The sequence below is a fragment of the Vespa crabro genome, chromosome 22 (assembly GCF_910589235.1).
Source record: "Vespa crabro chromosome 22, iyVesCrab1.2, whole genome shotgun sequence".
NCBI lineage: Eukaryota > Metazoa > Arthropoda > Insecta > Hymenoptera > Vespidae > Vespa > Vespa crabro.
This window is the reverse complement of record NC_060976.1, coordinates 1,314,662-1,337,500: the sequence shown is the minus strand read 5'-3', so window position 1 is coordinate 1,337,500 and position 22,839 is coordinate 1,314,662. Positions and strand designations below refer to the sequence as shown.

At 32.0% G+C, this 22,839-nt stretch overlaps 3 protein-coding genes across 5 annotated transcripts; 1 reads left to right on the top strand and 2 right to left on the bottom strand.

Annotated features, from left to right (window-relative positions):
* Positions 1-918: 918 nt before the first annotated feature.
* LOC124431729 (protein obstructor-E-like) lies at positions 919-4,969 on the bottom strand. The gene is made up of 6 exons (XM_046979938.1): positions 4,791-4,969; positions 4,549-4,690; positions 2,763-2,957; positions 2,035-2,219; positions 1,334-1,566; positions 919-1,107 (listed from the first exon to the last, which is right to left on the bottom strand). Exons 2-6 carry the CDS (start codon positions 4,595-4,597, stop codon positions 1,071-1,073), a joined length of 699 nt encoding a protein of 232 aa, XP_046835894.1. The 5' UTR covers positions 4,598-4,690; positions 4,791-4,969; the 3' UTR covers positions 919-1,070.
* Positions 4,970-7,305: 2,336 nt separating this feature from the next.
* On the bottom strand, positions 7,306-17,403 carry LOC124431630 (protein obstructor-E-like). 2 transcript variants are annotated; one of them, XM_046979744.1, is made up of 4 exons: positions 17,324-17,403; positions 9,844-10,179; positions 7,835-8,231; positions 7,306-7,518 (listed from the first exon to the last, which is right to left on the bottom strand). In XM_046979744.1, the coding sequence occupies exons 1-4, from the start codon at positions 17,349-17,351 to the stop codon at positions 7,398-7,400; spliced, it is 882 nt and encodes a 293-aa protein (XP_046835700.1). In that variant the 5' UTR covers positions 17,352-17,403; the 3' UTR covers positions 7,306-7,397. The 2 variants fall into 2 exon arrangements, with proteins under 2 accessions (XP_046835700.1, XP_046835699.1); XM_046979743.1 differs by lacking the exon at positions 17,324-17,403 and adding an exon at positions 11,730-11,912.
* LOC124431629 lies at positions 14,419-21,160 on the top strand. Of its 2 annotated transcripts, XM_046979742.1 has the most exons (3): positions 14,419-15,607; positions 17,207-17,875; positions 17,960-21,160. In XM_046979742.1, the coding sequence occupies exons 1-3, from the start codon at positions 15,455-15,457 to the stop codon at positions 20,687-20,689; spliced, it is 3,552 nt and encodes a 1,183-aa protein (XP_046835698.1). In that variant the 5' UTR covers positions 14,419-15,454; the 3' UTR covers positions 20,690-21,160. The 2 variants fall into 2 exon arrangements, with proteins under 2 accessions (XP_046835698.1, XP_046835697.1); XM_046979741.1 differs by having other exon boundaries at positions 17,207-21,160.
* Positions 21,161-22,839: the final 1,679 nt, after the last annotated feature.

Sequence of the window (22,839 nt, the reverse complement as noted above, 5' to 3'; positions counted from 1 at the left end):
AGAAGAAGAAGAAGATGAAGATGAAGAAGAAGAAGAAGAAGAAGAAACAAAAAAACAAAAAAAAAAGGAAGGAAATAAAAAAAGGATCATTTCGTAACGAACTATAAATCAATTTTATACAAATATCCATAGATCGTTTCTTTCCATTTTTCTTTCCTCTTCTTTTTTTATCAATCAGCTAAGAGACATGAAATGAAGAAGAAGAAAAAAAGAAAGGAAAGATCAAATCAAACCGTTTCGTGAAAAAAATCGAAACCATTTTTATACAAATATCTATAGATTGTTTTCTCCCCCCCCCTCCCACCGTTTGTTTTTCTTTTCTTTTTTTAAATGATCAACTACGACATAGATAGAAGACGAAGAAATAGAAGAAAGTAGGATCGTACAAGTTGAGCCCGTTGAAGTTGGAGTGACGGAAAAATAGAAAATAATCAAACGACGGAGAAAGTTTTCATGACGTTTGTATCTCTTTAAGTAAATACGATTGTATCGTAGAAAACTATTCCAAGGCCTTTCGAATTCGTTCGACATCGAGATTTCAATAGCGAATAGTTTATGTATTGCGAATCCGCGTATACCATATTTATTTCGAGTGAATATAAGCCAAGTTGTGTCCGTCAATCAGCTGTCTCAACTTTCCAATGATTATACGAGATAATATTTTTGATAAACGAAGAATAACGATAGAAAAGAGAGAGAAAGAGGGAGAAAAGATTAAAGGAGATGTGGGGAGGAGGGATGGGATAATAACGTTTATTAAAACGTAGCAAAAGTCATTTAGGTCAGGTAATCAACGATTACGAAAGTAATATTAAAGTTACACGACAGAGAGAGAGAGAGAGAGAAAAAAAACCATAGATATAAATAAAGAGAGAGAAAGAAAGAGAGAGAAAGAGAGAGAGAGAGTAAAATCTCATCTAAAGTTAAAAATTAATATTTATTTCGAAACAAATAATACGGCTAGTTTATCCTCACATAAAATGATTATTATTACAAACTAATCGCGATTAAAAATAAAAGGCAGTACGAGAGGCGTCCCGATGCGGGACATATCAATTTCGAATGATCCTTTATGGTTTTTTGTCATCATCCTTGTACCAGTCCTCGCTGTAAAATAGAAAGAAAAAGAGAGATAGAAAAAGAGAAAGGAAGAGAGAGAGAGAGAGAAAGAGAGAGAGAGAGAGAGAGAAGAAAAAGATTAATAAGATATAATTATATATGTCGGTGATAAAAAAGAAAAAAAAAGTCAAATCGAATTGGATCTCTCCAATTCAATTTATTGTTAATATGTATTTGTTTGTTTTTTTGTTTTTTTTTTTTCTCAAATACGTACCATCCGGGAACGTTTTCAGGTGCGTCACACCTCTGTTGCTCTTCGTTGTAAACAGTGCCATCGCTACAACCCTGTTCACGTGGTGTCACCCCATTCAAGCATACGTAAAACTTTTGACAATCGTCAGGATGTGCAAATTTAGGATGATCGATGGCCATACCTCGGCTATCTAATTGACTCTCCTTTGGACACTCAAAACCATCCTTCAATTTCTTATCTACCACTCCGCATCCCTATATACAAATAGAGAGAGAGAGAGAGAGAGAGAAAGAAAAAGAGATAAAAGATAGATTAAAGAAAAAAAAAAGATAATAATTAACACATTCATCTCGTTTAAATCAATAAAAATAATCACTGGTATAAAAATTTTTAACGTATACGTGTAATTTCGTAATGGTACGAATTATTTATTTATTTATTTTTTTTTTTTTGTTATTTTCTTTTACTTTCATCAGAGAAAAAAAAATTAAAATAAATTTGACAAAATTTACTTTTATCAAATTTCTTTTACTTTAACTTTTATTCAGCACATCTTATAAATTATTTATATCATTTATGTATACCGATCGTATATATGATAACGATAACGATAACGATAGTTTTTTTTTCAACACGTAACGTAAAATAATTCGTTTAATAAAAACGAATAAATAATTATTAACAAATTATTATTATTATTATTATTATTATTATTATTTTACCTCACGTCCGGCACTGTCCGGCCAAACGCAAGTTCCGCTGTACTCGTCAAAATGCAATCCTGTGGTGCACGTTATCTCAATGGCTTCGCCGTCGATGCAATTATAAAATACATTGCAAACCGACGGTTCTGGATGAGCGAAGAAACCATTTCTACGTGGACATTTTTTCGTTGGTTGTGGTGGTTCTGTAGTGGTGATTGGAACGGAATAGAGAAATAAAAAAGTAAAGATAAGAAGGGGGAAAAAAAAAAACAAAAAAAAAATAAACAGGAATATATTAAACTCAACGTTATTAATTCCGTTAGCTTATTAATTATTGACTGACACTTTAGCCTGTATGTCAAGGACGTTTTAGCCACGGAAACGAAAGACACGTTTCCACTCCTTTCCACTTTGCGAAAGTTAATATCTAGTTTGATCTCACAAATCAGACGATATTGTATCTCAATCAAAATCATTGATCATATAAAAACGAAATATGAAATGTCTAATGATTTATTTACATTTAATCAACGAAAATCACTCTTTCTAATTTTCGTTAAGGGGAACGATCGTTTGATTGATCAAGATAAAAAAATATCCTCTGCCGAATAATCATTTGATCGAACAAAATACATAGAACAATTAATATTATTTATATTTTAATCAATTTTTTTGTCTGTTTTTTTTTTTTTTTTTTTTTTTTTTTTTTTTTTATCAATAAGCAAATAACAAATAGATGAACTTACGCAACTCAAGACGATCGCCGCAATCGACGTTGAAAACATGATCGCATTTGTTGACTTTGCGATTTAACGGATCGAAAACGAGCCCGTCAGGGCATAATTTTTCCGTAGGTATTCCGTCCAAGCAGTCGTAATATTTGTCACACTGTTTTAGATCCTCGTATTGACCATCTTTGTTCGGACAATTGAACGCACCGTCTGAAAATAATGAACGTAATTTTAATGATAAATTCGTACAATGATATTATTTATAATTTTCATAAAAATGAATTAATAATTCTGGAATTATAATCATGACAATGAATTCGTAATCGTCCAATCTCAATAATCAAGATCACATTTTAATATGATTAAGACTTTTTCAAAAACGTAATAAATTTCTTTCATTCAAATCAAATTGATTTCAAGATATTAAGAATATTTTTAACGTTTTAAAACTATTTACGATTGTTCTATATATGAGTCGTCGCGAAAGCGAGAGTAAAGTAACTACAAAGCGCTTAGCTACTAGTATCAAAAGTGGTTTTGCGAACAGTTACATTCGATTCTTGAGGTTGACGAACCTTGTACTATTTCCTTGCCGGTTCGCCAACGTGAATTTCTTCAGGAAGTTTATAACATATATCGACGTATACCGATAATATTTTTGTTTTATTATATAATTTAAAACGATTTACTAGTTTATAAAGGACGTACGATTATAACCATGGCATATTACTTATGCAACATCTGAACCGATAGAAATATCCTGACATTTACAATTTAGAAAGTTTAATACGAGACTGTCTCCGTAATTCCATGCACAAACTATATATCTTTTCTTCGAATATATATATATATATGTATGTATATGAACTATTCGAAAATATGAATTTCTATATTTTTTTCTTTTTCTTTGTCTTTTCCAAATTCTACGAAGAATTAAAAAAGATTCGTACGTAAAGATTTTATTTTGTCAAGAAGAAAATATTTCATTAAAATAAATTGATTTTTTTTTTTTTTTTTTTTTTTTTATTACGACCACCATTACAAGTAATTCAAAGTTTTTTTTTCGACGTACGATACAAAAAAAATAAAATTTTAATAAAATAAAATAAAATTTTAGTTTAACATTGACAAAATGACATATTTCTTTTTCAATATCTTTTCTTTTTTTCTTTTCTTTTTTTTTTTTTTCCTTTTTTCAAAGCCAATCGTCAAACAAAATATCTTCGAAAGTCAACAATTATCGATAATTACGTAAAGAGAATTTAATCAGAATTAATGAAAATATTATTCTTGAATAAATTCAATTAAAACGCTCGATGATATCCATATGTTCGATTGTTGCTATATACGTATTTATTATTATTATTATTATTATTATTATTATTATTATTATTATTATTATTATTATTATTATTATTATTATTATTATTATTATTATTATTATTATTATTATTATTATTATTAAGTTATTATTATTGAGCACGTATTTACTCGCGTGAATTTATTTCTTTTTGTTTTCTTCTATGATTTTTTTCTTTCATCGTTTCTGTTCTTTTCTTTCCGTGTTTTTGTTTTTTCTCTTTCTTCTTTGTCGTTTTTTTTTTTTAAAGAAAACGTTTAACGACATTTCGATAGTTTCCGATGGAATGAGAAAAAGCAAGTAAGAGGATGAAGAAGAAGAAGAAGAAGAAAAAGAAGAAGAAGAAGATGAAGAAGAAGAAGAAGAAGAAGAAAAAGAAGAAGAAGAAGATGAAGAAGAAGATTTTTAAAAGAGAGAAAAAATAGAAAGGAAAATACTCACGGGCAACCGCAGCTACGGCCAGGATCGTCGCAAGACATTCTCGGATCATACTTTTTTTTTTTATTTTTCTGTTCCTTTCCTTTTTTTTTTATCTTTCCTTGTTTTTCTTCTTTTTACTTATTTCCTTTTTCCCCGCGAACGTCTTTACCGTCGTCGTTGTCGATCGATTGAAAATAAATCTAAATGAGACTCGAATCGAATAATATAAACAAACGATTTTTATTAAATAAAATAATATTTACGGCTATATAATTTGACGATATTTGACGATTATATTTTTTTGTTTTTTTTTTTTGTTTCTCTTTTTGTTTTTTTTTTTTCTTTTGTCCCCTTTAAATATATAAATACAAGAAAGTATAATATTTTTTGACGATTCTTTAGAGAATGGCGTCTCCTTCGCGAAGTACTGCAGCTCTTCGGTTACTCGTCGCGGGGGTATACCCTGTCAATCCCCACTTAGTACGTCGTTTCTTAACCTACCTTCGTCCCCGCTCCTCCTCTCCCACCCCGCCGTCTACTACCACCACTCCGTTCATCCCACTCCACCCCACACCCCCCACCTCACGCTTTCACGATTCCTTTTCTTTGCTGGATAACCGTCAAGAATTAAGATTAATCGAATACCGCATGCTTTTACCATTCCCTTTCTTCTTTCCATGCACGCGCGACTTCGTTACTCTCACTTTGTTCCTTTAAAATGGATTTGATTTTCACCGAAAAAAAAAAAAAAAAAAAAAAAAAAAAAACACGAAATCCTAACAAAATATCAATCTGTTTATTTGTAATAATGTCTATTGTGAATATGGTTATATATGATTATGATATGGATGTATAGAAATTATATAATTATATTATTAATAAATTTTTAAATATACATATAATGTGTATGTATATATATATATATTTTTTTTTTTTAATAATATATGTTCAATAATGAAAAAAGAAAATGAAATAAAAAATAAAAATAGAAGTATGAAAAAATAATGAACGTAATTTATATAATGTATTTATATATATATATATATATATATTTAATTATTGAATATATATTTCAATATATATTTAATAATGAAAATTGAAAATGAAATGAAAAGATAAAAGTAGAAATATGAAAAAAAGCGGACGTAAGAAAGTAAACGCGTTGAATATATTTTTTGTTAATATATGGATATATCATTTGTTTGAAAAAAAAAAAAAAAAAAAGAAAAAGAAAAAAAAAGAGAAGAAAGATAATCAATTTCCAATCGATGAAAGTGTAATTTTCAATCTCTGTAAAGTAAGAATTATTCTTCATCTTTCGTCTCGGACAAGAAATCCTTTGAAAATTTCTTTTTATATGACATTTTCTTTATTTGCCACTCGTCATACCCCATTAGCCGTTTAAAATTTTTTAACGACACTTACGATATTTCTGTTATTTGATTTTTCATATATTTATAAAAGAATTGCGAAGAACTTACGTTTAGCTGGTTAGTTAACTATTAAACTTTCACTGTTTATCTGTAACTTACATGTCGATCGGTATTAATTATTATTACGGAAGTATCAAAATTATTATTATTATTATTATTATTATTTTCTTTTCTTTTCTATTTCTTTTTTTTTTTTATTTTTATTTTTAATTGCACTCATTTTCAATAATGTATCAACAAACGATTAAGCAAAAATATCTCATAAAGAATCATTAATGAATTTGTATAGGTGATATTTATATAATATTAAAAAAAAAAAAGAAAAAAAGAAAAAAAAAAATTTTAAGTAAAAATAAAGAGAAAAGAAACGAAAAGTAAAAGAAGAAATTGTAAAAAGAAAATGTAAAGAAAAAAAAAGTCAAGTTATTTAATTTAAAATTTGCATTTATACGTTTTCAAATTTCTAAAGAACGTACATGGATCTTCTTAAGAATTTCCAATCCGTCGATCTGTCATAAAACGAAGGTTTCTGCTTTATACAACATCGCGGCACCCGATAATTTCGACATAGCAGAGATAGGATGTACTTTCACCGGAGTTCATTCCCACCATCCACCTAATTATTATTTTACGTTGGTCTACGAACAAATTCTTCTTTCTGCGTAACGCATTGTTTCCCTATCTATCTATTAATTATAATTACATTTAACCTTCTTCTTTTAAAAAAAAAAAAAAAAAAGAATAATAATTCTTTCTCATACTAATTCAATTAATATTCTAATATGACACAAAGTGTTATAAAAATGAGATCTTATGAGAAATTTACGAATTTCACGAAAGTTATATTCGTTTGATATTAATCATTAATATATCATTAATCGATTCGTAATTATGATTTATATAATAATAAAACTTAACTATTTATAAGATTCACAATGAATAAATAGATTTTTCATTTAATCTTTTACAAATAATGATTAATTGGATTAAATCGATGCGATATATTATATAGACGTATATAAATAATTTATATATATCAACAATAAAGTCCAATTTAATTTGTTCCTATTTATATCTGAGTTTTGTGTTATTTAATTGTATATATCACACTTCTAATGAATATTTTATAATTAATCGATATAAGGATTGATCGTAATGGAAAGAATACATACGGTGATAATTGTCATTGATAGAGAAGAAAAAAGAAAAATAAATTAATTAAAAAAATATCTGTGCAATTATTACGTTCGGGATTATTTTCATCGATTCGCGTGATATGTATGAAAAAAAAAAAAAAAAAAAAAAAAAAAGAAAAAAAAACAAGAAAAAAATGAATATAAATAAATAATTAAGAAAAGTGACATTTGTTTTATTTATAGGTGACAAATTTGAATTTTAAAATATCTCAAGAATGAAAAACTAGAAAAATTTATTATATTAGGTTGGCCGTGATCCTTTCCTTCTAGTTTGACCACCGGCTGCTGGCTTTGGCTTTGGCGGTGGATTTTCCAATGCATCTAATTGTTCGTCGGTCAATTGATCCTTGTACCAATCCTTGCTGAAATTTTGGAAAAATTTTCAAGGAAAAATTAAATACAATCGGAAAGGAAAAATTGTAAGGCGAAGTATTTGTAAAAAGAAATAAAAAAAAAAAAAAAGAAAAATCAAATTTTCGTAAAGAAAAAGAAAAAAAAAAAAGAAAAAAAAGAAGAATTAATTCACGCAATTTTTATTAATAATTTACATTAAGTAATTAACGATTACGTCTTAATAATTGATATAAATGTAATGAAATAAAAATCATCGTTATCGTTCGATATTATTTAAAAAAAAAAAACAAATTTAAATAAATAATATTCATGGAATATTCATACCATTCAGGAATTTTTCTAGCCCAATCGCATTTTCCTGTACGTTCGTCAAATGCCTGTCCAAGTTTACAACCGCTTCTCCTTGGTATTTCACCGTTTACGCATACGTAAAAATATTGACAATCCTCGGTATCGGGATATCTTGGATGTGTTGCAGCAATCGAATCGTCGACCTTAGGACAGGTAAAATTAAATAATTCCCTTGATCCGCAGCCCTTTTTTTGTGCCTCATCGGGCCAATTGCATATACCAGTCTTCTCCGAAAATACTAGTCCGTCCGGACACGTGATCATATTGTATTTCCCTTCGACGCAGTAATAGAAAGTGTCGCAGTTCCTTGTATCCTCGTGTGCGAAATATCCGTGCATACGTGGGCAGTGCGGCGATGGTTGAGGTTTTTCTAATGTGTGTATATATATATATATATATATAAAAAAAGAAAAAAAAATAATAATATTATGGATATCATGTTAAACGAGATTAAATGGATAATCTTTCAGTTAGCGTTCATAGCGTTCAAAGAAACGCTGACATTTAAAAAAATTTTTCTTTTTTAAAGGACGCGAGGGTGAAAGAGGAGAGGAAATTTTTTTTTTTCAAGCGAATCAAAAAGTACCAATTGAAAAGTATAGCTTATCGAATAATTAGGGATTGATTGTCTTCTAAAGTTTTATTCCTATGGGAGAAATATTGTTTTCTCTTGTTCTTTCCTTTCGATTTCGATAAATAAAATTCCACGGGCAACGTTCTAACTTTTTTCTTCGTAGAAAAGAAAAAAATTATGAAAATTTCAATAGTCAAAGTAATGTCGTTAGCTAAGGACGATCGGTTGATTTCTTTTTCTTTTTTTTTTTTTCTTTTTTTTTATATCCTTTTTTTTCTTTCTCATATTCTTTTTTAAATTTACCTCGACATTTTTTCTTTCGCCGTTAGAACGTTGAAATTTTCAACGAAAAATTCATACGTTTATATTTTCTAAACAGTCAGAATTTTTTTTCTTGTCCCAAAACATTTTCAAATTTTAATCGATCCGTCATTCAGTCAAAACATTATTTTAAATGAAATTTCAATAACTTCATATCTCCACGTAAGCAAAAAAAATTAGGATGCTGCCAACGTAGACTGAATTTTTTTCGTACGATTATAGATCAAAGAATTTTAATACGTAAGATATATTTCTATGGGAAAAAAAATTTCTTTTCCCGTACCAAAAAAAAAATGAACGTTAAATAACAACCGCGAAATTTATAGTCCCTTTCTTGAGAGAAAAAGAAAAAAAAATAAAGAAATATTAAAAAAAAGAAAAAAGAAAAAACAATAATAATAATAATAATTTTTCAACATTATAACGATTTTTTTAAAGATTCATTATAAAGAAATAATTTCAACATTATTTCTTTAAAAAAAAAAAAAAAAAATCAAAAAGTCAAACTAGTCAAATGTTTTAATTGTCAAAATGACAAAAGAAGAAGTGATCTCTCTCGCGGGCGATATTTACTAATATTTAAATTTGAAAAATTTACTCGACTCGAATAAGCCGAAGAATTTTTGCTTCTACATTTATTTTTTTCGTCTCCTTTCCTTTTCCTTTCCTTTTCCTTTTTTCCTTCTTTCTTTTTTTCTTTTTACAGTCTTTGAAAACGAGTTTCGTGTCGACCTTTCTCCGTGTCGTTTGATTCCCTTGTCACGTTCTTCTCTCGAACGTAACCTTGAGTATGAGAAAAGAGAAAATAGAGTCGTCGTCGTCGTCGTCGTTATAGTCGTCGTTATAGTCGTCGTTATAGTCGTCATCGAGTTGCACTTCGTAAAAAAAAAAAGATGGCGATTTGTATTCGATGATTTGAGAAAATATAGAAGATACAAGTAGTACGGTGGATGAGGAGAAAAGAAAAAAGAAATATTAGGTGTGAACAACGAAAGTTATAACGATGATAATGAAGATGATGATGATGACAACGACAATGACAATAACGATAATGACGATGATGATAATGAAGATGATGATAACATACGTAGTCCTGGTCTCTTGGTACAATCAATGCCGAACGGTAAATCACACTTTTCATGTTGCGGACTGAAATCATTGAAGACCAAACCGTCCGGACAGAGTTTCACCGTAAATTTCCCGTCCCGACAATCGTAGTATTTGTCGCATTGTTCACCGTCGGGAAAGTAACCATTTGGTTCAGGACATTGATCCGATAGTTCGTCCTCGTCCTCATAATCTTCTTCTTCCTCTTCAATCGCCGTCGTTGTTCCTACTTCTTTTCTTTTCAACGTTGGCAACGATGCCTTACGACGACTTTGCTCGGCTGCCTCCTGTTTTCTCGTTAAGGCAGTTACAGTCGCTAAGTTCAAAAAAAAAAAAGAAAAAAAAAAGACAAAGAAAACAATATGTTATTTGCTGATGAGTGTATGTGTGTGTGTCTGTATGTGAGAGAGAAAGAGAGAGAGAGAGAGAGAGAGAGAGAGAATGAGTTCAATGACAGTTAGTACTCAATCAAACTTATTATAGTGTTTCTAAACAATTGTTCTATTAATCTATACTATTATCGATCAGATTTGAAAGTAGAATCTAATCGTACAAGAGGTATTTATGTAAATACATTCATCCTCTAAAGAATCCTTGTTATTTTATATAAGAGAAAGTATAGATCAATTGTTAAGTGACAAGGACATTTATGTGGGGTGCTGAGGATGGGAGGGGAAGGGAGAGATGGGAAGGAGGGAGACAAAGAATGCAGAAATATACCGAGGATATATATATATATATATATATATATATATATATATATATATTTATATTATTTAAGAATAAAGAAAAAGTAGAATTAATCGATTTGAGTTGGCAGTAAGGGTCAACTGGTTCAAAAGATTTTCAAGGTGATACAACGTCTACGTCCCTGAAGCAACGTGCCGGTCGACCTCGGTAACGAATGAAGAAAGCGAGAAAGTTAGCAACTTTCCTCCATATTTTAGACTGTTAATCGATATATCTACGTATATAGACATCAGTGATTCTTCTAATCGATCGTACGATTTCGCCTCCGTGATTGAGATATTTAATTAAATGGCTAATTGGATGAATATTTTGTCTGGTCGAGGGTGGGGCTGGGGTGGGGGAGAGAACGAAAACAAAAAAAAAGAAAAAACAAAAAAATAAGACAAAAACAAAAAGGAGACAAAGGTAACAGATTAATGTATCCTCGAAAATCTATTTATACCTATACTATAATGCAATTATTCGCAGGGACGTATGACGAGTAATGACGTATGACGTCTAATAAAGAAATATATATTTATATATATTTCATTTGGGGAAAGAAAGAGAGATTTTTTGAGAAAAAACATTCTCTTATGGGACACGTCCATAATATCGAATAAGTTAAAACGTGAAACGATTAATTCCAAATCCTTGCAACGATTAGAATGAAAATCTATGCGCATATGGCAAATGAAAAAGGAGGGGTGGGGTGGGGGTGGGAAGAGGAGAGATTCGTTTCACTAATGCATCTAATTAGAATAGACGCACGTCGTGACAGAACGATCATGCATCTAACGAGATCGATCATTAATTGTTAATCATTAAACTCGATCGACGAACGTGTCTTGAGAATGAAATAAATAAATAAAAAAGAAAAAAAAGAAAAAAAAGAAAAAAAAAACCAAGACAATAAATAAATAATAAATAATAAATAAGAGAAAAGAAAAATATCCGTTAAGTTCGTAAGAACGCTGATGCTGTCGCTAGTTGCTAGCGCTGTTGTCGCTACTGTTCCTGTTTTCTTTTTTTTCTTTTTGTTTGTTTGTTTGTTTGTTTGTTTTTTTTTTGTTTTCTTTTTTTCTTTTGTTTACTACTGCAGTTGCCGTTGACGTTGGCGTTGTTCTAAGAACTTACTTAAACAGACGAGTAGGCACAGAAAACACGCCTTCTTCATCTTACTTGAGGAGAGTAGTTAGTGTGCCGTTAGACGTTTGATTATGGACCGCGCGTCCCCTTCGAAATCGCGAATTCAATTACGGTCCTTTTAAACGCGATGAAATTGATGACTAGAGACTACTGGGCCGCGTCGATGCGAAACCGGGTCTTTATATGTATCCCCCACTATAACCGCACGCTGACGATGATGAGGTTACAACACTACCAAGATCGCGTACAGTCTAAGGAGAACCGTTAACCTCTTTTGCATGCTCCCTTGCATTTCCTACATTTGATTTATTGAAAAGTTGCATCTCCTTTGAGATTCCTCCATTGTTTCGCGAAAAAAAAATAAACAAAAAGAAAAAAAAAGAAAAAAAGAAATAAGAAAAAGTAAAATAAGAAGAAAGCAATTTGATTTTCATTGAATTATTATTATTATATTTTTTTTTTTCTAGTTTTCTTTTTTCTTTCTTTTTCTTTTTTTCTTTCTTTTTTTTTTTTTTTTTTTTTTGTAAGAACTTCCCATCAAAGGATCAAACTTTCTCAACGTGAAAAAGATTTAATCCTTTGTTTGTTGTTGATAATATTTAAAGAAATATTATTCATTGTGTTTTTACAACGTGAAAGGTCATACGTTATGTTGACTCCGTATCGAATCTAATTAAAATTTAAATTAATTGACAAAGCTTGAGGGATTCGAAACGTTGAACAAAATTTAGGGTTAAATTCTTTTATTCTTTTTAAATTCCATATATATATATATATATATATATATATATATATATATATATATATATATATATATATACATATATATTCGTACGAAAGGCCGGTTTGCAAAGAAAAACAAAGAAATGACGGTACGGCGCGTTAGGGAACGTTACGAATCCACCTTGAAATTCCAATATCCTAAAATGTCAAAAGGTTCACCAGTTATCCTGAAAGGACTAAGACTACGAGATCCTGTACCATAGTCACACGTATTATTTATTTACTATAGCTGCGATATCTTATGATTATATTTTTGTACGAATTTTCTAATAAATATTCAATTATAAATTTCCTGATTTATACGAAATTAAAAAAAAAAAAGAAAAAAAAAAGAAAATATAATGTTTCAAATTTTTTTGGAATATAAAGCAATATTTTTCATCGATATTACAATTCGATTCATTTTTTATAGTCTAATAATATTCTATCTAATTATAGGTTCTGATTAAAGGATACATGCATAGAAAATTATTGATACTACGTATTACTTTCTTCGTAGGATCGCAAATCATATGTTAATTGTATATATATACATATATATATATATAAATATTATCTGCATCGTGTATATAGAAACGTAGATGGCTTTCATAGAAAGATGGCGACGAATGTTAACGACGTTACTGCCACCTATAAAAGTTTTACCAAAGCATGTAATTAGGACAACAATAGATGTTACATGAAATAAAATAAACGTGATAAAAATGTAAAATATTATATTTAAGCGATAAGAAATGATAAAATGAACGAAAGAAAGAAATATATTACGTTGGATTAAATTAGAACATAGGAATATAGTTCAATGATCGTGGGGTAGATGGCGCGATTAAATCGCCAAATACGTGGTACACGAAATAAAGTAAATAAAATAAAAATATACAGTTATATGTTTATGCGAGAAGTAGTAATGAAAAATAACGAGAGTAAAAAATATAAAGATGACGTACCATTTAATTTCAATGAAGAAATGTAATTCGCTTGACGAACGCTAGATGACGCGATTAGATCACCAATGGATGTTACGCGAGGTCCTATAGGTCATTAAATAGACTCGTGATCTATTTATCAATGAAGAAAAAAAAGCATACAAAAGATTTGTTAGACGAAATAAAAGAAACGGAATAGAAATGTACACATAGTTTTATATATTTAAGCGAGAAGAAGTGATAAAGATAACGACAAAAGAAAGATTATATAGTATTAAATGAATATTTAATTAATAGAAATATAGTTCGATGATTGAACGATAGATGACGCGATTGGCTCGTCAATACGTGTTACAGGAAGTCGAACGGATCTTTAAATAGACTCATGATCTATTTTTCAGTATTAAGAGAAACAAAAAAACGAAAAGAAAAGAAAAATGCAAGAAAAAGAAAAACAAACAAAAAACACGTACGAAATAAAATAAACGAGATAAAGATATATACGTGGTTTTATACATTTAAGTGAGAGGAAGTGATAAAAGGGTCGAGAGGAAGAATAGATATCAGATGCGATTGAATGAAAAATTATAGTTCGATGGTCGTATGATAGATGGCGCGATTAAAATCTTCAATACGCATTACACATTGAAAATAGGACGAATGATATAAAAGCACATACGATACAAAAGTACGACGGTACATTGAAACAATTAAAATTTATAAAAATAACGAGAGAGAGAGAGAGAGAGAAAGAGAAAGAGAAAGAGAGAAAAGGAAAAAGAGAAACGTTATGTTAAAAAAAAAAAAACAAACAAAAAAAGAGAACGATTAAGTACGACAAATAAGAAACGACAATTAATATGATACTTTTAACGCTAGATGGCGATAATGCGCCTGAAAGATTATCGAATGAGCGAACAATAGAAATAATAAAAAGGGGGCGCTGTCGTGGAAATACCAGAGGAAGCTTAGAGCGATACGCATAGTCGAGTGACGCCACGCTAACGAAAGGATATAGAAAGAAGTGTGTTTCACGGAGGCGCCATAATAGCGCCATTTAGAGAGGGAGCGGTGTTGTACGTTTCGTTTCGTACGAACGCAACGCGATAGACGCGCGACGCTTTTTCCCGCTTCTTATTACCGACGCTCGGCGTCATTCCTTCGGTTCATGGTTGTCCCCTCGGCGACGAACACGAGAGAGAAAATACGAGAGAGAAAAAATATTCTATAGATAAATAATTGGCGATAGACGTGAAAGGCGGAGGAACGAAAAAGTAAGGAAGAAGAAGAAGAAGAAGGAAGAAGAAGAAGAAGGAAAGAAAGAAGGAAGGAAAGAAGAAACGAAGAAAGAAAGATAGAAAGATAGAAAGAAAGAAAGAACGAGGAAGAAGAAAAATAAAGGATAGAAAGAAAGAAAGAAAGAAAAAGAGAGAATAAGGATTACATTGAAGGTGGTGGTGGTGGTGGTGTACGGGTGGCGGTGCTATCGGCATTGTGGATGAGTTTGTGTAGTGGTGGTGGTGATAGTAATAGTGTAGTAGTAATAGCTGAAGTAGTTGTAACAGTGTATTGAAGAAGAAGGTGGATGTTGAACCGGTGTGACACACGAACGTGCGGAGAGTGTGTGTCGAGTGTTTTCGAAACTACTCGCCGAAATTGTTCGGCAACGTTGGATGTCTCTCTCTCTCTCTCCCCCCCCCCCTCTCTCTCTCTCTCTTTCTCCCTCTATCGTTAAGTAAATGACGTGTAGTGTAACATATAGAGAGAAAAAGTGAGAAAGAGAAACGCGTATATGAGGTAGGACGCGCCACGACGCGCCACGACGCGAACTACCCGAGATATCCCTTCGTTATTTGCAATTAGAACGGAGGAACCTGCAAAGAAAGAAAGAAAGAGAAAGAGAGAGAGAGAGAGAGAGAGAGAGAGAGAGAGAGAAAGAAATATATACACATATATAAATACATATATATATATATATACATAATAATAATAATAACAACAATAATGGAGAATAGACCGACGCCACTACGTTCGAGGCGAGTATGCAGATTCTGCTTGACCGAAAGTGAACCTTTGAGCTTCATATACGAGAGGGATCACAACAAGCCTTTCCAGGTGCCGCTAACCCTGCAGATCATGTCGTGCGTTGCCATCGAGGTAATATTATTACATTTTATTTTGTCATATACTCGGTCGGCATCGACCGGCCAACCAACCAACCGACCGACCGACCGATCGACCGATCGAACGAGAACATCAGTGTCCTTACCGTATCGCATAATTTACGTACGGCTTCTTCTCTCTTTTCGTTTTCTTTTCTCTCTCTCTCTTTCTCTCTCTCTCTCTCTCTTTCTTTTTTTATTTTCTCTTTTTTCCCTCACTCTTTTACTCTTTCTGTTTCTCTCTCTCTGTCTCTCTCTCTCTCTCTCTCTCTCTTTCTCAGATTATCTCTTTACCAAACTTTGTCCTATTAATCTGTTTTTGTTATTTCTCAATTTTTTTTCTTCTTTTTCTTTTTCTATATTTTTTCTTTTTTTTTTTTTCTTTCTTTTCTTTTTTCTTCCCCCATTTTATTTTTCTTATTTCTAATATCTTTTCTGTTTCTACATCCTCGTTTTCTCTCTTATTCCTTTCGAAGAATTTTCTCCTAGTAAGACTAAGCGCGAAGATAGATTTCCGTTTCCCGTGACCATCAACATGAAGAAAAGAGAGACAGAGAGAGAGAAAGAGAGAGAGAGTCAGCCGTGAGTTTTCATTCACGAATGGCGTAACCGTCGTTAGTAATATGACGGAATAAACTTGAATTGCCGATCGAGAATATTGCCAGAGTTAGATCGAACGTACTTATGTATATTATATGTAAGCACGAAGTACATACGCTTATTTACCGATCGAGATCTAGCAATTTGGGTTTTGTTCTCGTCGTTCTATAATGTTGTTTTTATTGTTGTTGTCTGTATCGGTTCATAGATGTCGCTAAACGTCGAGGTTGACGCGCTCGTACGCTCGCTCTCGAGCAATGATTTTGTTTTTTCTTTTCTTTTTTTTTCTTTTTTTTTTTTCTTTTCTTTTTTCTTTTTTTCTTATCTTATCTTATCTTTTTTTCTCTCTCTTTTTTTTTATATATATATATATACTTCATTTCTAATGATTTAAGAATTTTATGTCTTGGAAATTTTTGAAGTTTCCCCCATAATTATCATCGATATGCGTTCAGCTTTTCATTGAGAGATGATATATTACAATGTTGATGATTTGAAAATATAATGTATTATATTAGAGTACATGTATTAAATGTACAATAAGCTAAGGTTAGGTTAGCTTTTTAAGATCACCGCTATAAATATTAACAAATCCATATATATTGGATTTGTTATACGCATATGTATGTGTGTGTGTGTGTGTGTGTGTGTGTGTGTCTCTGTGTGTGTGTGTGTGTGTGTGTGTGTGTGTGTGTGTGTGTGTGTGTGTGTGTGTGTATCATTTGAATACTCAAAGATTGTAAAATCTTCAGACCTATAACTTGACCTATTATTTATTTCTAAATAATAATAATAATAATCTCCAGCATCGAGTTATCATCGTCCTCTGATCGTGGGTTTGATACATAAATACATACATACAATATATATATATGTATTTATGTATATATATATATATGTATTTATGTATATATTTCAAATACGAAAAGCGCGTATAATCTTTAATAATACAATTTGGCACAATGCAATAAATTAAAATATTAATTAATTTCAGGTTTACGCAGCCGACGGTATGCCGCAGATGATATGCAATATGTGTAGATGGAATTTGGATCGTTCTTACAAATTCAAGACGCAATGTAAGAAAGCGGACGAAGCTTTAAGGGCTTACCCGTTGTCAGGTGTTTTGCCACGTCCATTTCCACCGATACCAAACGAACCACCAGAAACCGGTACGAAGAGATCGTCCGAGCAGAGAGGGCAAAATGAGAGTTCGAAGAAACCGCGTGTTGATAATGGCGACAGAGATAGACGTGATAACAGAGAACGAGACAGGGACAGAGAGAGGGAGAGAGAGAGGGAAAGGGAAAGGGAGAGGGAAAGGGAAAGGGAGAGAGAAAGACAATCGGAGAAAGTACGGGAGAAGAGCGAGTCCCGTCACGATTTCTATGAGGAGGATCAAGATCCAGGTAGCGAGGGTGAACAAGAGACCAACGATACGAAGGAGGAAAGGGCCAAGTTGGAGCCCGGTGAGATAAGGGTTCACGCTTGCGACCAATGCGAACGTACATTCCCACTTAGGCAGGCGTTAGCCTTGCACATTCAGCGTGCCCATCGGGACAGAAATTACAAATGTACCGAATGCGACCGTATGTTTTTCTCAAAATACGATTTGAGCAAGCACATGGCAACTCATTCCGAGGAGAAGCCATATTCATGTCAGGTATGTCACAAACAATTTTCACGTACTAGTTTGTTACAACGACACGAAAAGTTACATCGTGACGAATTACGTTTTCCATGTCAGCACTGCGAGCTAGAATTTTTTACCAACGAGGAATTGCAAAAGCACGAGGACACGGTACACAAGAAGGACAAACCGTACCAATGCAATATCTGTAACAAACGGTTCTCGTACAAACAGGGCTTGGAACGTCACGAGATGATGCACAACGAGGACAAGACATTTGTTTGCGAGTATTGTAAGGAAGCGTTCCGTACAAGTACGAAATTGGCGAGACATTTGACAACCCATGCAGGACATAGGCCGTATCTTTGTAAACTATGTCCGCGTACCTTTTTATTATCTCATCATCTAACAAGACACATGCGTACACATTCCGTCGAGAAGCGTCACGTTTGCGAGGATTGCGGCAAGGCATTTAAACGTAAGGAGAGCCTCGAGGTACATCTTTTGACTCATACTAAACGGAGCGGCATGGGCTTGACCTGCGACGTTTGTCAAGAATCATGTCGCAATAGGGCAGATTATGTTACCCATATAAAGCAGCACATAGAAGCAGGCGAGAAAATGGGACCGGACGGTTTACAGCCGGACAATAAGAGTAAAATTGAATTGGATTCGGAAGAGGAGGAGGAGGAGGAGGAACAATATTCCGATGGCGACGACGATTACGAGCCACCGGCATACATAATTAAAAAACTTCCGAAGAGTAAGCCTACCGAGAGCGAGGAAGAGGCCGATAGAGTCGAGAAAGAGGATCGTAAAGAGCACGTAGTATATGTCAGAGGTAAAGATGGTAATATGATGAAGAAGACGATAAAAACATTGATGCCCGTTCAACGTAGAGAGGTACAAGATACGAAACCTAAAGCGAGTCCTAGTAATACGCCATCCAATGTAAAGGCGCAACAATTGAAGGATGAAAAGACACGAATTGACGATACAGAGGCACAGGTACAAAAAATCGTTGCCTCTGTCTTTAAAGAACACAAAATACCTCTGAAGCATCAAAATGTTAATCAGGAACATGGTAAGGATAGTACACCGTCATCTAGCAGTGGTCAAACCGTCAAATCTCAAACGTCGTCGCAAAGCTCACAGGGACAGGTATCTTCCAAGGATGAAAAAGCAGACATGTCTACATCGAAATCCGTTAATACGGTTAAGGTTTTCAAGAGATTCGTCGTTAGGAAACCAGGTAATACCGGTGTAGAAACGTCATCCATAACGTCAACCGGGAAAGAATCCGTCGCTGAATTGTCCAATCTTTTAACCCAAGCTACATCATCGGGTGGACATAAGGTCACGAAAAGAGTTATAGTACGTAGAATCATTCGACAGGGTGATACTACGAGAGAGGTAATCATGAATCCAGATGGTACGGTAATAGATCCAGCTGAATTGGCTAAATTACCTACCGGTAATGTTGTTAAAAGAGTTATCGTTAAAAAGCCATTAGATAAAACTTCTGGATTGGTACAGGCTGTTCTTCAATCCTCTCAGGATACACGGCCAACGACTACCACATTGAAAACAAACGAAACTATGGCAACCGACTCGCCAAAGTTCGAATTAAAGACCTCACAATCGTCTAACATGTCATTGCCAACGTCGAAGACAACAACGGTAGGACAAAAAATAAGTGGTGGTCTTACGAAGGACGATCAAGAGACTAAAGAGAAATTGGAACAATTGGAGAAACGTGTTGAACAGCAACGCCTTAAGATCGAGGAATTACAAGCTAGAAAACAACAGGAGTACGAACCGATAGACGAGATGTTGCCAGAAAGACATGATGAATCTGAGGACGAACAACAATTACCATTAAAGAGGGTATTCGTTAAGAGGAAACAAAGTATTTACGACGAGGAACAGGAATATAACGATGACGTTAAACCAATTACCTTTACCAGTTCTTCCGAGAAGGATGATAACGAACAGCAAGATACTAAAGATGAGAATCAGGATAATTTTCAAAAATTACCCGTTATAACGACTACAGCGACTACAACTACGATAACAACGGATACCGTACAACTCGAAGTTCCTTCGTTATCGACAACGGTCCCTACATTGACAACCGTACCACCGTCTACTACGACGACAGCCTTGGTATTGGCCACTCCTATTTGTACACCTCGTAAAGAAACTAGACAAGCTACCTTGACAAGCTCAAAAGTATACGGTAACAAAAAGATAATAGTTGTTAAATCTGAGGAAACATCGGAGGTTGACGAAATGAATCGGGAACTTAGCAGCATACTCGATTCGGCTGATACAGTTGCGAAAATTCAAGAAACAGTATTAACAAATCTTACACAAATTTCAGGGGTCGGTGATAATTCTCAAAAGTCTTCTTATTCTGGTGATAAATTAAAAGCCGCGTCTCATGTAACGGGATCTACAACGCCAATGGAGATCGAGGAAACTACGATAACCGAGGAAGAAACTATCAATGATAAGGAAGAAAATTTGAAAATTCAAAGGGTCGTAAGCATGGACGTATTGGATACACAGGTTATTGAATTTAAGCCTGAATTGGAACATACCACGGAACAGATCGTTGAACAGGACGATAATCAAGAATCATCTTTGACATTGGACACCCAAGATCTGTCGGAGTCGACGGATATTTTTGAACCATCGGACAATGTTCTCGACGTACAGAAAAATGATAATACATTGGAGGATTCGGTTATCGAGTTGCATCATGAGAACGAGTCGATTAATTTGAACGACACCAATGACAGTCAGGACAGTCTCGAGGATAAATTATCGCAGATGGAGGGTTAAATTGCGGGATTATTTTATTATATTAAAAAGTGTCTCTCAAAATGGATCTACGATACTACTACTACTACTACTATTACTACTACTGCTACTACTACTACAATTATTACTGCTAGTACTATTACTACTACTTTTAAAAAAAAAAGTGCATCTTAAAATGATCTATTTCTTCTTTTTTTTTTTTTTTTTTTTTTTTTAGATATACATGTGGTTTTTTTTCGTGACATTAAAGTCCGACAACCGACTTTAGAATTAATATTCTCCGATAAACATTATTGTATTGTCACACATACATACATATGTACATTCTATCGAGATATTTCATTCGTTTGTTAACAGCTATAATCATACACACATACACGCGCGCGCGCGAGCGCATACAAACATACACACACATACTTTTCTTTTTTTCCTTCAATGAAATAACTGTTGAACGATCGTTATACGAATTAAATAATCATATCCACAATTTCATTAATTATACGCGTTATTGTCCTATACATTTTATTTCGGGGGAAAAAAATAAGGAGAGAAGGAAAGGAAAGAAAAAAAAAAAGGAAGAAAAGAAAAAACAGGGAATAAAGACAGAAAAATAAATTAACGATTTATTTGGAAACAATCGACTTCTTTTTTTTTTTTTTTTTTTTCTTTTTTTTTTTTAAGTAGTGGCACACATTTTAGCGATTTATTGAACAAGTTTTGTCGGATATGTTTAAATGTATGTTTAAATGCTCTAAATGAAAGATTTTAATGAATTAGTTTCGAGTGATCAATGGATACGTCATTTTAATAAAATATGAAGTTACATATACATACATACATACATACATACATACATACATACATATTTATATATGTAACTTCTAGCGTGTAGTTAAAAGTTTACTACGAAATCAAGAAGAATGGTGGTGCATATATACATATTAAGAATTGTTTTAAGACTATTTGAAATTATCTTTATCGGATAAAAAAAGAACAAAGGAAAAAGAAGAAAAAAAATTATTTATATATATATATGTATATCTATATGTATATGTATATGTATATGTATATGTATATGTATATGTATATATATATATGATTATTATTATGGTATATAGATATTAGTAAATATGTTGTACATGCTAAACTTCATTGGTCTTATTATTTGGTTTTGTTTTTTATGGTTTCGTTTTTTTTTTCAGACATCCCACCCTGGAAAATAAATAAACATCGATTGTACAGTTTTATACAATATATAATATACTTTATTTTCTATGGCAGATGGTAGCTTGCATATATTAAAATGTACATTTTAATTGTCGTCGTATTAATGTTAATCATGTATACATCATCTCGGTTTATATAAATATTTTCGGAAAAGGAATTTCGATATCTGAATTTACGAGAAAAAAGAAAAAATAATAATAATAATAATAATAATAATAATAATATTAATGATAATAATAATGATGATGATAATAATAATAATAATAATAATAATAATAATAATAATAATAACAAAGAAAGAAAAATGTTAACGGTCGATAGATTAAATAATATATGTTATATTATGAAAGTAATCTTTTCATTTATTGTGAATAATATGAAAAACTTAATTAATAAGAAATGAATTGGTTGTTACCATAACTATATGGAATTATATATATATACATATATATATATATATATATATGTATATATATATATATTTTATAAATACATTTCTCTTATCCTTTTTCATTTTTTTTTTATTTTTCTATTATTTTTTATTTTTTTTCGATGATTCGACGGAATCAGGATTTTGATCCTTCTTGTCCCCCCTCTCTCCGCCCTTAATGTAAGCAATCAAATACGAAATGTTATTTTGAGAATATAAAAAAGGATAAGCGGGATAACAATACAATTGTGTTAGACGATTTGGCGAAATGTTTTTTTTTCTTTTTTTATTTTTCTGGTTTTTTTTTGTTGTTATCTTTTTTTTCTTTTTTCTTTTTTTGCTTTTCGTTTGTTTTTTCTTTTTTTGCTTTTCGTTTTTTTTTCTTTTCGATTTCCATTTTCTTTTGATCGTCGTCAATGTCGTCAGATAAGTCGTTGGCGTGGAGAGCATGCGTTGGGTAAGCGGAAAAAACCGTAGAACGATAATTCGAGATTATTATTAATTAACAATTAAC

Bases quoted from the DNA above. Each gene is read 5' to 3' on its own strand.
- LOC124431630 (XM_046979743.1), bottom strand. From the start codon at position 11,769: ATGAAGAAGGCGTGTTTTCTGTGCCTACTCGTCTGTTTAA. The intron at 10,180-11,729 runs GTAAGTTCTTAG...TTTTGAACTTAG, and splicing joins GTGCCTACTCGTCTGTTTAA to CGACTGTAACTGCCTTAACG. The intron at 7,519-7,834 runs GTATGAATATTC...CCAAAATTTCAG, and splicing joins GCTAGAAAAATTCCTGAATG to CAAGGATTGGTACAAGGATC.
- LOC124431729 (XM_046979938.1), bottom strand. From the start codon at position 4,597: ATGATCCGAGAATGTCTTGCGACGATCCTGGCCGTAGCTGCGGTTGCC. The intron at 2,958-4,548 runs GTGAGTATTTTC...CATTATTTTCAG, and splicing joins GGCCGTAGCTGCGGTTGCCC to ACGGTGCGTTCAATTGTCCG. The intron at 1,108-1,333 runs GTACGTATTTGA...TCTATTTTACAG, and splicing joins CCTGAAAACGTTCCCGGATG to CGAGGACTGGTACAAGGATG.
- LOC124431629 (XM_046979741.1), top strand. From the start codon at position 15,455: ATGGAGAATAGACCGACGCCACTACGTTCGAGGCGAGTATGCAGATTC. The intron at 15,608-17,206 runs GTAATATTATTA...AATTAATTTCAG, and splicing joins TGTCGTGCGTTGCCATCGAG to GTTTACGCAGCCGACGGTAT.